At 36.9% G+C, this 15,548-nt stretch overlaps 1 protein-coding gene across 1 annotated transcript in view; it reads right to left on the reverse strand.

Annotated features, from left to right (window-relative positions):
• Positions 1–15,548, reverse strand: part of LOC129211378 (musculoskeletal embryonic nuclear protein 1) — a 44,264-nt gene that overhangs the window by 10,323 nt on the left and 18,393 nt on the right. The window contains exons 2-8 of the mRNA XM_054838406.1: positions 15,122–15,170; positions 13,227–13,322; positions 9,744–9,865; positions 4,113–4,225; positions 3,117–3,194; positions 2,081–2,230; positions 1,066–1,176 (exon numbers count right to left, since the gene is read on the reverse strand). Of these exons, the coding sequence (XP_054694381.1) occupies positions 1,066–1,176; positions 2,081–2,230; positions 3,117–3,194; positions 4,113–4,225; positions 9,744–9,865; positions 13,227–13,322; positions 15,122–15,170 (719 nt within the window). The remainder of the gene's footprint in view (positions 1–1,065; positions 1,177–2,080; positions 2,231–3,116; positions 3,195–4,112; positions 4,226–9,743; positions 9,866–13,226; positions 13,323–15,121; positions 15,171–15,548) is intronic.

Here is a 15,548-nt window from a genome sequence, read left to right on the forward strand (position 1 = left end):
AGAATTATTTGCAATATTGTAGCACAGCTGCTTCAATTGGATCATGGTCCTGTACTGCAGGCGCTATATAAAGGAAAAGCATAAGAAATGTTCCATCTCTTTTGGGTCATTTGAGAGGTATGCACAAGAGACTTGCAGAAACAGAAATAATTAGAGTCATCCATAGATATTCATTTCACAAATAACCTATCACAACAGATTTTTGTTATACACTAAAGTGCACATTTGTCAAATATGCAAACACCACCTCCTATTAAAAAAGGTATTTTCAAATTATGTGGTCAAAAGCACACTTAGGACTGCATTTTTAGTGATATTTGGTGACTTCAGCAGAGACAGAGGGCTTTTCCCTTTGCAATCCCCTTTGTCTTAAACCAGGACACAAGGATAAATAAGATTTTCACTACAAATCTTTTGACCTGTTCTGCACAAAAAAGGGAACTGCACCCTTTTCTCTGACAAAGAGAATCTTTAAATACAACTGTATGAAAATATAACTTAAATATAAAATAGTCAAATAGATTTGAGGAGACTTGGAAAAAAAATCTTTGTTCCACCTATTAGTTCCATAGGTACCTGGTAGCAAGTAAACATTTGTACTTAAAAAAATAACGTTAAGTTACAGCTTGTAACCATAAACTATTCTGTTCTAGGAATTATGCTGCAAAAGCCAGTTTCAGTAATAAAACACACGCCTTTAACTTAGTTGATTCTGATGCCTTTTTGAGAACATCTTAAACTGTGTCATCAGTAACCATAAGTAAGATTGCTGTATCTGTTTTCTATGATCTTCTCCGAAAATGTCAGATACAAATCCCCTTAGCGACCAGTCCTTAACAACGCTGTGTTTTTTCACACATGATGAAAAGACATTCTTGCATAATTGGTCAGTGTGTCTGTAGTGCAACTGAACTGGAGGTCTTCCAACTGTTTGCATTCTGTTGGTAGACCTTGCTTTTAAGTCAGTTTGTATGAAAAGGGAGATGCAATTGCAACATTAAAACCCACTGACTGAAGTTTTTGTCATGAAACCTGCAAATACACAGGTCGGGGAATGTGTCATACGGGCAGACCAAAACGATGCTTCTTTTTCTTAATGGGCTTTAAGTTTGTCAGTCTACGCAGGTCCTCTTCAGCGTCTGATTCCTCCATCTCATCGTCTGCTGAAATAAGGATCTAAAAACAAATTAGAGCTTTTGAGTAAGATGGATCAAAGTCATGCTCTTTCTTCAATTTACTTTTAACCTTTTACTTTTTTTTATGCTTGAAAAGCACCTTATTATTTGCTCAAGAAAGAGCTTACAGAACACAATTTGGATTTACTGCCAGTACTACCAAACAACATCACACATCCTATCTACAACCCCCAGTAAATTTTGAAGAAGGATGCATGCGTATTAATCTCAACTACAATCACTGACTACAATCACCCAAAGAAGTGACTCCAGCTCCTCCAGAGCGGTGGGGTGGTTCGCTGTTAAAGTGAGACACAACATACAAGCTCTCTATTCACACTGGTAATATAGCAGTCAGTTTATTAATGAAAACCCCATATAAATAGTACTGTCTATAATGCAGAAAAGTTACATTAACCAACTAAAGCTAAAACAACTTACTTTTAAAGATATAACTCATCCTTCAGCTGAACTGAAAACTGCCCATTCAATTTAACTGAGAATAAAATTATGCTACAGCAAGGATGTAAATACTTCTCCAAAATCAGGCCTGTTGCCTCCACCAGCTTCCTCCCACTTTAAGCTATTAACCTCTCTTTGAATTAGAATTGTCTATTAGTTTGGTATTCCATTTTTTTTTCTAGAAGCACTTGTAATACAGTTCACCTGTGATATTTCATTATATTATTATATCTTCCTGCCGATCTGGAAGGAAATTGCCTACCTGGAGTGGTGCAACAATGCTGTTTTTCTTAACTGGTTTGCAACTGCAAATGCTAGGAATTACTGATAGAGGTACATGCAAAGAAAATCAAAACTACGTTGACAGTGTTACAATGAAATTAATGGCATGAGGGATGAACTGGATTGACATTGCATTAATTGCAATAATTAACTCTACATACTTCTGACTCTGACTCTTCATGTGATGCTGCTCTCCTGTATCGGACTTTACTTCCATTTCTTGAATCTTGTCCTGCTTCCTTTTCTTCAAGTTTAGCTTTTGTCTTCCCTTTCTTCATAAGAAAATTATCTACTACCCAGAACATTAATGCCTGTTAAAGAGAGGGGGAAGTGACAGTTCAGTTTTCCTCAGGGTAGCATATGTTCTCTCAGTCAGTATTTGGACAGAATTAGGAAAACTTGACAATAATTCTGAATTGGCCAAACAGGTAAAATCTTGTACAGGCATACAGTCACATGGCTTATTACACATTGCATGAATGCTCTAGAACACAGCTACTTTGTTCCTTTGTAGAAGAGAAGAAAATAAGAAAAGCAGCTGCTATTCAGAGTGATCATATATTAATTCTTCATGTAGAAATGTGAACGGTTTAGGCAGACATCTTAGTGCAACAGACTTTTGGTTCTCAAAGGATAAAATCCATGCTTGAACAAATTAATGAAAGAGGAAAAAAAAAAATCACCAGCAGTTATTAAATGCAAGGACACCCACCGTCTCTGGCTCCAGTCCCTAAATCCCAGATTGCTGGAGGAGTATACTTTGGGAAGGATGATTGCACACTTGCCCTTTTCCTCTGCTCCATGATAGGCCAGCCACTATTAGCTATGGTCAGACACAGGACACTTCACAGTACAGCTATCCTTAGACCAACTGTTTCCTAAAGCAAATTTCATTGTAATTTTATAATCTCTATGTCTGTATTTCAGTATTATGTTCCATCTACTGAAGTCATCAGGCCAAAGAGGCCTATGAGGTATTTCTGCACCTTCCCTCAGCCTGGTTACTTAGCTCAATATGGATTTCAGCTTTGTAAAAATCTACATATCCAGACATTTCATCCATTCTTTAACACCCTTCCTCTTTAAAAATTAATTTAAGTGTCAAGGTACACTGTGCATTAAGGACTAACATTAATTAACACATGGCAGGAAGATACCCAAGTAAACATCTCACAGAAGCGTGCAAGTCGTACTAACATTAACAAAGAAGGGAACTATCAGCATGACGATAGCCAGCTCCAACTGGGGGTTCTCTATAGGATTCAATAAAGCTACCTGTGAAAAGAAAAGAATTAAGGTCAGATCATGGCAGCATGTGCACATAACTGGATTATTAAGTGCAATTGTTCATGTACTAGCTAACGCTACAGAAATAATTCATATGAACCAAAAAAGGACAGCTCTGTAGAAAAGGAAAGTACTTAGCTTATAAATTACCACAGATAAGTGGGGCTGGCAAGAAACTTATCTCTGTCATTTTTGTTTACAGAAGGCTGAAGAGCTGCGTTAGAATCATCTTGAACATTTTAGAGCTGCATGCTCCCCAGGAACATGCTTAAAGTTCCATCTTTAGGAAATTTAAACAGAGCAGAGTTTTACAAAATACACAGTAAAGAGAAGACAGTTCCCAAAGTAGTCCAGAGCATACAATAGGGACAAACTGGTTTTAATGGGCTATAACATCACACACCATTACTTTGAATATTACGTTGCACAGATTCTATCAAAGTAAATATTTAGCCAGTCATCAGCAATGGCTTCACTAATCCATTGCCAAATTTCTAAAAATTCTACAGTTTACATCTATCAGCAAGGTCAGGCAAAGAAAATTCTTTAAAATACTACAAGAAGCAATACAAAATAGCTTAAATAAGGATTAAAGAATTAAGAAAAGGAAGAACCACTTAGTAGCTTCAAGAGCACTCAGACAAGGAGATAGAATAAAATTATATATATTGCAATATATAAAAATAAATCTCCAAAATATGACAGGGTATTCCTGGCAATGGATGCCAGAAAGCCTAATTAGCAGTATCCTAATCAAACTGGAAGAACATACCACTACCACAGAGTTAAACGGCATGTAGACTGTTATGATGCTTGAGCCAAACCAATAAACACTATAAGAAATCTACTGCTTTACAGCTTCCACCCGAAATTCATTTGTCTGTAAAATGCTGTAAAAATACCAACCTCTTTCCACTGAGGTATAAGAAGCACTATAATGATGATGGTTTTCTCAAATGTCATAATCATTATGTACAGGGCACACTGGCCCACCCAAGCACTGCACTGCAGTGGGTCACCTGCAAGAAAGGAGAAAGGTTCAACATATGCATAGGGTTGATTTCACTTCACAGTAAACATTTTAGAAAAGCAGTATTAGAAGAGGCAGGGCAGCTATATCCTCTTAAAGGGCCTTCTCCTATTTCTTTAGTGCTGCTCCTTCCCCTCCCTCAGCCTCACCCCAACTTTCAAAAAGTATCAGTTCGAAACTGATTATAACAACAGGACTTTATCCGATTCAGCAGTACCTGGTGATACACTCACTGATTTACATAATCTGATGAAAGCAAGACAGATATAGTTGCATTACATTTGTTGCTCATCAAATTGTTATTTCTGACCTTCAGTCATGAAGTATTAAGCTTCTGAAAAGGGAAAACTTAAGGGAAACATAGCCAGGGAAAAAACCTATTTCCCTTCAGTCTAAGTAGAAATGTGATGATTTCTGTCATTCTCCCTAGGCTACCTTAAACATATTTTTCCTGTCTACAAAATTAGTCACCATAACTAACCAATCACAACTGAAGCAACAGGTGCAAGCGCTGCTATGAAAAATGTAATTGAACAAAAAATTAAGATCACATTTTAGTTTCAATCTGAAAGAGTTTGAAATTCTGCTGCACCCCACTGTGGCAGAGTGAAAACCTGAGTGCATTAAGTTATCTGCCAGGACAGAATGAAGACCACAAATATTTGTACATGAGAACTTATATAGACTATTGTACTCTATGAAAGCAAGGAGAGAAAGGGAAAAAAGAGGACTGGTAAGCCTAACAGCTTTGCAGGTGAGCGTAAAGCAGCGCTTCACTGAAAACCAAAAGGAAGTTTTGGAGGGGGTGTTGGCTCTTCAGTCTTCACAATACCCTCTGCAACATCTTCAGAGGCAGCTTAAAACTTTTAGCGTGGGGATGAACAGTGGGCAATGGAAATTCAGATGCCTTTATGTATTTGTAATGCATAATGGATAGTTGCAACTTCCTTTTCTGGAACATTTCTGAAAGGCTTTCAGTATTAATACTTGGTAGTAGTCTTGAGACTTACTGTTTGCTGCTTAAATGCTACAAAGAGAAACATCAATCAGACTGCAGTCCAAAACAAAGAAAACTTCCTAAACAAGTTTTACAGTAAGAGCTAGTGATCGACACTTAATAGTTCAAGAGGAAAATGGTTAAAATGCTCAAGTTTTACAATTATATACTGTAGTTTATGGCTTCTGTTGTTAAAAAAAAGTTAGAAAATTTGAAAGGGGAAACATCAGTAATTCAAAGTTGAGCAACTGTGATTCTTCTGAAGATACAAGGCCAGAATTAGATTTGTGACAAATTTTGGCAATTAATTTCTATACCCCACATTTTTATTAGCGTTCTCTAGTTTTCTTCATTAACTAGCGAATATCAAAAAAAATAAAAAAAAAAAAATCTATCTGTAGCTACAGACTTACCATTGAAGCTTTGCCAGTTTATTCTAGCTCTTTTCCAATCTGTATTTAGCTCCTAAAAGCAAGACAGCTATAGCAATTCTGCATCTATTCCATCTCTGTCACATGACATTTTGTATGTCCAAAAATTGTGAAACTCTTGTATTGAGAATGTTGTGCACTATGACCAATTAATGTTTTGTTCCATAATGTTTGGGGGCAGGGAGAGGCAGGGGGGCACTGGTTTTTGCGTTTGGGGTTTTTTTTGATACATGACTGAAGTTACAAGCTGTGTATATTCAATTCTACTTGAGGATTTTTGTGTGCACAGGGAGAACAGGGATGCTGTCTACTTTGAATTTACCAACACTTTTGACAGTCTCCCAATGGCATCCTTGTAGAAAAGTTGAGGAGATACAGACTGGATGGGTGGACGTAAAGTTCTGACATAAAACAAAAAAGCTTTCACAATGAGAGCGGTTAAGCACTGCAGTAGGTTGTTCAAAGGGGCTCTTAAATCTCAAACCATGGATAAATTAAAAACTGGACTGGACCACACACCGAACAAGCTGCTTTAGCTTTGAAGTTAACCCTGCTTTGCGCAAGAGGTTGGATTATGTGACCTCTGGAGATCCTTTCCAACCACGTTTTTTCTATGATTTTATAAACTATACAATTCAAGGGAAAAAGTAGAAGTTAATACCATCACCGCATCCAGGAGTTATTGCCAAGAGTATTCAGGACATTTGTATGTTCAAAGACTGAGTACACAAACTCAAATTAGAACTTTGAAGTTACTTGCAGGAACAAGCAAAGAGATCACAGCATGATTTAGTCGCCAACGGAGTTCATTGTCACCAAGAGCGATTTAGTCACCTGTTTTCTACTCGCAGCAGCTAAAGTAGCCTAAGACAAGAAGGGAAGGAGAACGCAGGGAACATTCTTTTCAGTACAGGTCATGACTGCTTTTCTCCTCTTTACATACTCAGATGTATTAACTGATTCTGCACTTCTATTAAAATCCAGCTGCTGAGGTAATGAATCTGAAAATACAAAACTGGAAATATGAAGACAAATCTAATAAACTTAAAAATGCTGACATAAAAAAGCCCTTGAGGGAGCTCATGCTATTTTGTTTGTAAATCAGTGTGCAGTCCTGTTTTGCTGTACACACAGTAACCATTTATGAATACTGATATTTTGGTATCCATTCTTTCCTTGAGGCGTTTATGCTTAAAAACTATCCTCCATATAAAGAAGAGGCTTTTAAAACCAGCAGGACACTGCTATTTTTGTGACAGCTTCAAGTAATGAATCACCAGGGATCAAGTAATAGAGCTAAGAAGGGAAATGAGCTCACAGTGAGAATTAACTTGAGACAAATGATTATTTAGGCTTTAGAAACACAAACAACATTGCTCAATCACAAGAGGAGAGTTGGGTTTTTTTTGCGGGGGACTCTTGTTTGTTTTCCCACACTTGCAAACAAAGTGAAATCACACTGATCTCCAAGCTGAGCACCTGACTTTACTACACCAGATAAAATGCCACAAGTCTCTGATACCTTTCAATAAGCAGACACCTTGCCATCCATCTATGCTAAACACCCATATTTAACTTCAAAATATTAAGTCTAAACACACCTGTAAGCCCACAGGACTGCATTTTAGTCCCCTCTTCCACCCTACTTAGTTTAATTATTTTAAAGAATCTTATGAAAAATAAGACGAGTTTTCTTGGGGCCAAAGTGAAAACTTTTAAATAAAAGGGCGATACAAGGGTTTTCACTTCAGAAGCCGCAGTAGTACTTAACAGAAGAGGGCAGTAAGCAATCCAGTGCAACTTGTCATTTTAGACACATTTCTTCCATGGGGTCTAACCTTACTGCATAGCCACTACTAACAACTTTCCATCTGCTATCTAGTTCTTTTTATAACAGAAGCTTCTCCCACATAATTAATAGAAACACAGACTTACAATATGTTTTTTAATAGTCCTTATGATAACTCGATTAAAAAACCCAACACACTAAGGTCAGGACAGTACATTAGTGAAGATACAGAAATGAAAGTTAGTCACCAATAAAATAATCCGGTATTGAAAAGAACAACTAAAGTGGAATTATATAATTTCATATACCGCTTATATACACATAGAGAAGAAATACTTGATAAACAAGTTTCAGTATTTCAGATGTCCTAACTCAAAATGACAATAATAGATCAGTCTCAGCCCACCTCTGCAGCAGAACACAAGTAACAAGTTCATTTGTTGATTTTAAGAGCTTAGCCACTGCAGTCACAGATGCCTCATAACTAACTACAATAAAACCATGTTCATTTTAGAAGCCAGTAAGAGAGACAGACAAATTTCAGGAGAGTGAACATACTCCCCCCATCTTCCCATCCACACAGACTGCTTATTGTTATAACGACATTAAACTGGGAGAGGAGAACAAATTACACAAGAAAAACCAGAATGCTATTAGGAAGAAATAAAGTCTAGTATTTGACATGATTACACGTACCTACCTGTAATTGTAACAGAGCAAAAAACTTTGGTGTATCTGAGTGGAAAGCCAATTTTATATGAGCTGAAAGCTGTTCAAACATCTTTAAATGGCTTCAAGCCAAATCAACAATCAGAAGAAGGGACTTTGGGCAATAAGTCTCAAAGCTCAGTCAGAAGGTGTAGGTTGGCAATGTCTCAGCTCTTTCCTTGCCTTTTTTCCTTCCCTGGGCATTGGTGCTTGCCTAATCCCTCAGAGACCCAAGTCTGGGCTCTGATCTGGAGAAATTATTTACTTTTCTACATACAGTGAATTTTCTGATGGTTTAGCTCTCTGAATCAGTTCCCTGAAGAGTCAGATGTGCACCAGGCCAAGGAAAAGAGTGGAAATACTGGACCATGGCATATGGGGGAAAAAAGCAGATAAACAGGGTTGTGGCAGTGCTGTTTTAAACAGCTTAAATGGTCATAAACTGTACCCTAAAATATACATTAAATCTGCATAAATCTAAAAAAATGCCCTAATGGTACAGGCAGTTATTTCACTTTAGATAGATGCTTGTCATCATCTCAATTTTAATCCTCTGACATTAAAAGCTTGGGAAGTTTACAATTAAGTCAAATAGCATTAATTTATTTGCTTTAAAGTACTTCATCTTGGCAAGGCCTTTATTTATTTATTTATTCTTACTTCTGTCAGCCACTTAGGGTCATTAAAAACCAAGAAATCTACACAACCAAAAACCTACCAATAGTAATTATGAAACTGCTATGAAAGCTTTTGCTTTCCTAGGCAAACATTATTTTAAGGGGTTTTTTCCCCCCAAACCATAGGGTTGTTTTTTTTCCTGATGAAGAGCCACAGCTCTCTCATAAGGCAACTTCTCCCCCCATTCTTATCTCAAGGAGCTTCAGATGTAATTTTTAGCATCTGTACAGAACTTCCATTCCCAACCAGCCCGACTAAACAATCTGAAAGTTGTGGACTTCTGTGGCTAATGTAATGGAAGATAAACCCCACAACTTCACGCAAAAGTGATTTCACTAGTCTGTCCCTCAACCCGTAAGAAAGACGTATGCATTTTTCATCAAATGATACAAGCTCTACATTCAGGAGTTTGAGTGATCATTACTTGAGGAAAAGCACAGGCCATCTTGCCGTTCTCTTCACTGAAGGTATGTGGTTGTTTACTTTAAAGAGGGCTGGCAGAACTCTTAGCCCATATCTTCAGACAATGGCATGTGGTTCAGTGAAAGCTTTAATAGGAAATGACCTTCCAGCTATCATTTATTTAAGTGCTTCAGAGTAAATTTATCATGCTGTTATTTTTTCCATGAGATTAGCCAGTACTGTAATTTGTTCAATCACTCCTAAAAAACAAATATTCAAGCAGTTGTTCCAAACTCACTAAATGCTTAGAGACGTGTTAAGCTTTCTAACATAGAAGGTGCATGCCAAGATACAGAGCTTAGAAGAACCCTTGTGACAAGTGAAATATTAAAATGACCACTATAATCATTGTATAATGATTTTAAAATCAGTCAACCACTAGCTGAAATATTCTGAGATTCTATCCTGAAAATAATTTCAGTGCAAGAACAGAAACATTTACCATATTCACCAAAGCGAAGGGTCTCCCACTGCTGCCATTCCACAATGCTGCTGACTGCACGTATACCAACGTAGATTAACAGCATTCCTAATGTGGCATCTAACAAGAAGTTGATAAGGTACCTGAAAGGAAAAAAGTAAAAGAAAACAAGGAACAAGGGTCCATTTTCTACAAGTTTACTGTATTTTAACACCACGATTGATAAAAGATCTGTATCTATGTTGAGAAGCCAGAGTATTGAGAATAATCATTTACCCATTTCTGTAATTACATAGTTAACCTAAAATGTAAATACTTTTAGAAAAGTCTCAATGCTTTGTTTCCATCCTTAAAGTTAAGCTCCAACTTCTATTTTCATTAACTCTGGTGTGTGCATGCGCATATTCTATATAAACTCCAACATTCATTTTACTCCTTTAAAACAAACCCAGATTTCCTTTTTACCATCTCTCAGTTCATTCTGCATTGAAAGCTGGTATTTGAATAAGACCAAGGGAGGAAAAGGAAAAGGAATAAGAAGAGAAGTTACCTTAAAGACACCTCAGGGAATTTGAAGGTAAAATATCCAACCCAAACCACTTTCATTCTGAGGGGGAAAGACACCACAGCTAGACAGTTTTTCTTGCTCAAGGGAGCCCCCTCCTAGCCTCAACAAGGAGCAATGAGCAGTGGAATACCATGCCCAGAGCGTACAGTCAGTATCTAGGCCAAATTTTCGCTTGGTGTTAGAAAAAAAAAAGAAGAAAAAAGATTAACTTTCTTGCACTTCAGTTCTTGTCCAATAAACATTTGAAGTAAACAGGAACAAGCCTTCCCAGAAAAACAAAAACAAAAAACTAACAACCAAACCAGCCCTCAACAGACACACAACTGCTGCACTACTAATTTTATTGCTTCAAGAGCAGCTTCTGGCATCTGCTGGCTATGGAGACAAATCCATGTGGAAAAAATAGTATCAGAAAGTGGAAAGCAAAGACAGAATATGTGCATTCAAAACAGTAAAGGAGGAGCTGTCCTGACCCTCAAAATCCCATTCAAGAGCAGCTCAAAAATAAAATGAAGCAGACATGCCTTGCTTCAGCCAAGACTTACCCATAAACTTTCTAAAAAATAGTTATTTTCTAATAATTGTGTGTCAAATCAGAGTTTTAATGAACTTCGTATTAGAAAAACATTAACATCAAGGTTTAGCGTTTGGCAGAGGAAACTCAGCAATTTCAAGTGTACACAAGTCGTTCTAAGGCCACAAGGGGCTGCTCTAAGTCTATAGCAGGCAGGCAGCCGTCAGGAGCAGGGAGAAGAGATGTGCCAACACCTATTTCACATCAAATTACAGCTCACAGCGCAGGCCAAGCATGCCTGATATTCCCAAGCACATCAGGCTCACTACATATAGGCAACACGCTCATTCTGCAATGCATTGCGTTAACCTTGCTCGCAGGTAACCGCTGCACCGGCACGAAACCAAAACAAGTCGCTGCTACTATCAGATAAATGCACTTGGCTGAGAGTTCAGCGAGTAAAAGCACAAACTTCCCAGTGTGCCGCACACAGCCAGCTGAGTACCCTGCACTACAGAAAAGCGCCGTTTGCTTTGTCTATTTAAAATTCTTCAAACAGCAACCCATCTGTCGAGGTGTTTTAACAGATGTTTTATCAGCTTTGATATTATCACACACCTGCCTGAATTACAGCACTACATTCCCAAATTAACAAATGGCAACTTCCAATTGTAGTTATTTCCAAGCTTTGAACCACAATATTTTCTCGAACTACATTTTCTGGTTTTGTTCTGAAAATAACTCACAAGCTACAAAATAGGAAAGAGCAGAAAACCATCCATGTTTGAATTCGCTGAGTAAAATTATTATCGAAGTCACAGCCAGAAACGTTGCTTTTACTCACTAATTTTGACCCACTCGCATGCTTAAGATATAGTTTTCCCAAGAAAGCACAAGTGGCTTTGGTTAATGCTACATGCTATTTTTTCTGCTAACAAGGAGGACCTGCACCTTTGTCCAAGAAATTATACAGCTCCACATTGTAATTTTTGTTATCCTGAGAACAGTGAACAACAGGTCTCACTCTCTTACTTATTTTGTGTCACGTTACACGAAAAGTGGTATTTGAAAATAAAGTTATGCAGACTATATTAAAACGTCAGTAAAGCTTTTATTTTGAAAACTCAGTACACAGCACAGTTATTTTTAATTTTAAAATATTGTAATAAACTATTGCGCTTTAGCTTTAAACACTGACAGTTTTAGACATGTTTTGGTTAGCTTACTTGAATTTATACTTTAATATATAAAAATGGAATGAAGACAATTTGCACCTGCCAGTTTTTACATCTATCAGGAAATTCTTAAATCAGTAAACAAGGAAAATCCTACAATGACACCTGGTATTATTGAAACTGTCATAATTATAACTTAAAGTTTACAGTTACAGTGTGTTAAAATACATTTATTTTCCCTACCAAAACACTTTGTGGTGGGAAGAGAGAAACGGTGTTTTAGTACGCATTTATAGCATGTAGGAACACAAAAGAAGCCGAAGAGGAATAAGGGAAATAAAACAGGCTTGTGAAGCAACACAAGCGTATTCCTTGAGCTGTGTAGCTCCTTTGTTTACCAAAGGACAACAGTGAGCAGATGCCATCGAAGGAACTGGATTGGTTTTAAAGGGCAAATTACTAGGCTTTTAAAAGTAATTTCACAGTTTCTGTTACCAGGAATCTGTAAGCTTCTTTGAGCATGAGCCCTATCAAGAACAAACCCAAAGAATTACCATTTTCTCAGAAGCTCCTGTAAAGAGCCTGACGGGCTCCTAGTCATAAAATCTTCAGGTTTAATATACTACAGTGAAATGCTTATCTACTTAGTCACACTGCTCCAAGCGTGACATTGCAAAATTAATTTTTGTACTAACTGCCTGGGTACCGAGCAAGATTTCCTGCTTTTAACAAAATGAAAATAATACTGCAGTAGTTAATGTAAGTTTTAGAAGAAAGCAGAAGCCTGAATGATTTTTGCTAAATACCCCTGAAACCAACCTGACTTTACATTAAAGCCTTGCTGCAGTGAACAGTGCAGTTGGAGGTCAGCGTGCGCAACTTTATATTCATTTCCTTTGGTCCCTAGCACCTCCTTTGGTAAACAGCCTCATATTACAACGTGCATCCTAAGCCCTCATTCATTAAGAAGTAGCAAGAGTTTACCCTTGGTCTAAAACATCTATATACAGCCCAGAAAAAAAAAAAAAACAAACCAAGAAACCTTTCCCAGGTCCTGCCAGCCATGAATTAAAGAGCAGAACTCTGATCCTTGATTAACTAAGCTTAAATCACAGGTTTTTGAAAGTGACTGATTTTTACAATGAAAACTGGTTTCTCAGCCTTATTTTGCATTATTGTCCATGTATACCACCAACCTCAACTGAGAACTTCCATAAAGATCAATTATTCTGAAATTAAACACTCACAGTGAACAAGGGTCTTCTTCTGTAAGGTCTGATAAATAGACATTTGCGAAGTGGATGAACAACATCCCTATGGCTTGCTTGGAAGTATCTAAAAACCTGTATGGAGTAAAAACAATTTTTAAGACACAAAACTGTTTACACCACAGTCAGACATTGCAAATTTATTTTAATTAAAATTCCATCTCAATTATTCATTTTTTCTTCAAGTGAGAACAGCAGAATGATAAAGTGTCATGGTATCTAGCTTATTTAACAATGTTCCATTTTAAATTCTGCCCCTTTTTTTTCTTGAATATTGCTAACAATAAACCAAATCATACTAACTTGAAATCTTACCACTGTAAATCTAAAGTCTAGAGATATCCTCTTGGTATCATTTGCATTATCCAAGAGCTAATCCTCACTAAACCTAGCTAAGTCTTTAATAACCTCCTGTAAACAATGAGTATCCCAGCCTCACTAGATATTTCACTCCTTTTATGTTTATGCAGTTTTAGCAAGTTTATGGCACAGACAAAAATAAAATCCTCATTGTGTGCTTGTTGGTGAACAATTTAATAGCTGGCTAATGAGTCCTTTATCTATAGTATTTTGCTAAAAAGCCAACATATTTTTCACCTGAAAGCATGAAGTGGTCTCACTGAATTTTATCTGTAGTACAACAGCTTAGACCACACTGCAAGAGAATTACAACCTTGAAAGCATTGTGTCCAAAGCAGATGACGGAGAGAAAATAGTTTGTTACTTACAGGAAAACATAAAAACACTACTTTGGTACAGTATTGACTCCAGCCCTTACCATTCTTTTATCATCCTTTACACAAAACCAAATCTTCCAGTGGATGTTTTATTAATTGTTAAATAGAGGAATTCTGTCAAAAGAATTCCGTAGGCAAGAATTTGTTCTTTATACAGACCGACACCCATTTAGCCTGTTCATTCTATGTCTAAAAAGATCCAAACACCATTACCAATCCAAACCGCATTTTATGCCTGACTTCATCTCCCCTCCCTGACAACTTTGTCTTAAACTTCATTCTCTTGCATTCATTGCATGACATAGAACGCAGTGTTAGTGATGAGGCAGGAAGCCAGTAAGTTGTTTATCTAATCAGTACACCATGCTATAAATAACAATACTTAAGTCCCAGAACAAGATTCTTTGCTTAAAAATTAAGGGCTATCACTGCACTACTCAGAATTTCAGGCTGAGGTAGGCTGTAGTACACAAAGATTTTGTATTTATTTTTTCAATAAAATAAAGGTCAGATTTAGTTTTGAAAAACAGCATTGTACGAGACGAATTTAAACCACTGAAGTCTTCAACAACTAGAATGACGGCTCAACATTTACACTAGCCTCAAAACTAGTATGTGTTATGCTGGCATAGCTACAATCCAACAACTTTTTAAAAGTAATAAAAATATACTTTTTATACATTGTATTCTTTTATGGCTTATGTATTTATATCTTTTACCATACTGTTTTCTATCTTATATGTAGTAGGATAGCTACAGAACATGGAATTTTTTTTAAGCCCAGCTGAGAGCTTCTTGTAAGCTTATGTAAGTTTGTAGATGTTCAGATATATCTTAGGGCAATTGTGAGTTCCCATCTTCAGGAGGAAGCACAACCGGAAGCTTTATGTCTAAATGCACATCTTTGTAGAGATTCCTGGAAGCATTTAGTAAGGAAGGACTAACAGGGAAACACACAGAAGATAACTCTTCGTTGACTCATATATTTTGGTAACTTTTTTTGTTCCTCATTGTCAGTCACCAATTTCTTGTCATCACTTTTCTTTTTTTTCAGTCAACATATGCAAACAATAATTCCTTCAATTCTAAAACACACAAGAAACAAAAAAATTAAGAATAAAACATGCAGAAACATACCATATCCTCCAGGGACGTCTTTCATGCTTTGGTTCTCTGAAGCGTTTTACTAAGAAGAAAAAAAAAAATTGAAGACAATTAGCAACTCCCAAAGCAACAAAAATATAGAAAAGTGAAAGCAAATAATCTTGCAGAAACATTTCATTCTTTGATAAATTAGATCTTACACAACTGCATTTCACTTTATCAGTCTCCAAGGATATATTTTTAAAGAAATTGGCTCCCTTCTGTCACCTTCAAGTTCCTGCAGATCCATCGTCTGACTGCTAATATACCTCACGTGAAAAAATCATCTATTACCGACCACCATTTCATTGGCATGAGCTTTTACGACCGCCCATCCAGAAAATTTAATTTCCAATAGGAAAGCAGGTATTAGAAAAAGCCGTTTCTTTTGCTCACTGGAGACCAGAAGTCAAATTGGAAA

The sequence above is a fragment of the Grus americana genome, chromosome 11 (genome assembly GCF_028858705.1).
Source record: "Grus americana isolate bGruAme1 chromosome 11, bGruAme1.mat, whole genome shotgun sequence".
Classification (NCBI taxonomy): Eukaryota; Metazoa; Chordata; class Aves; order Gruiformes; family Gruidae; genus Grus; species Grus americana.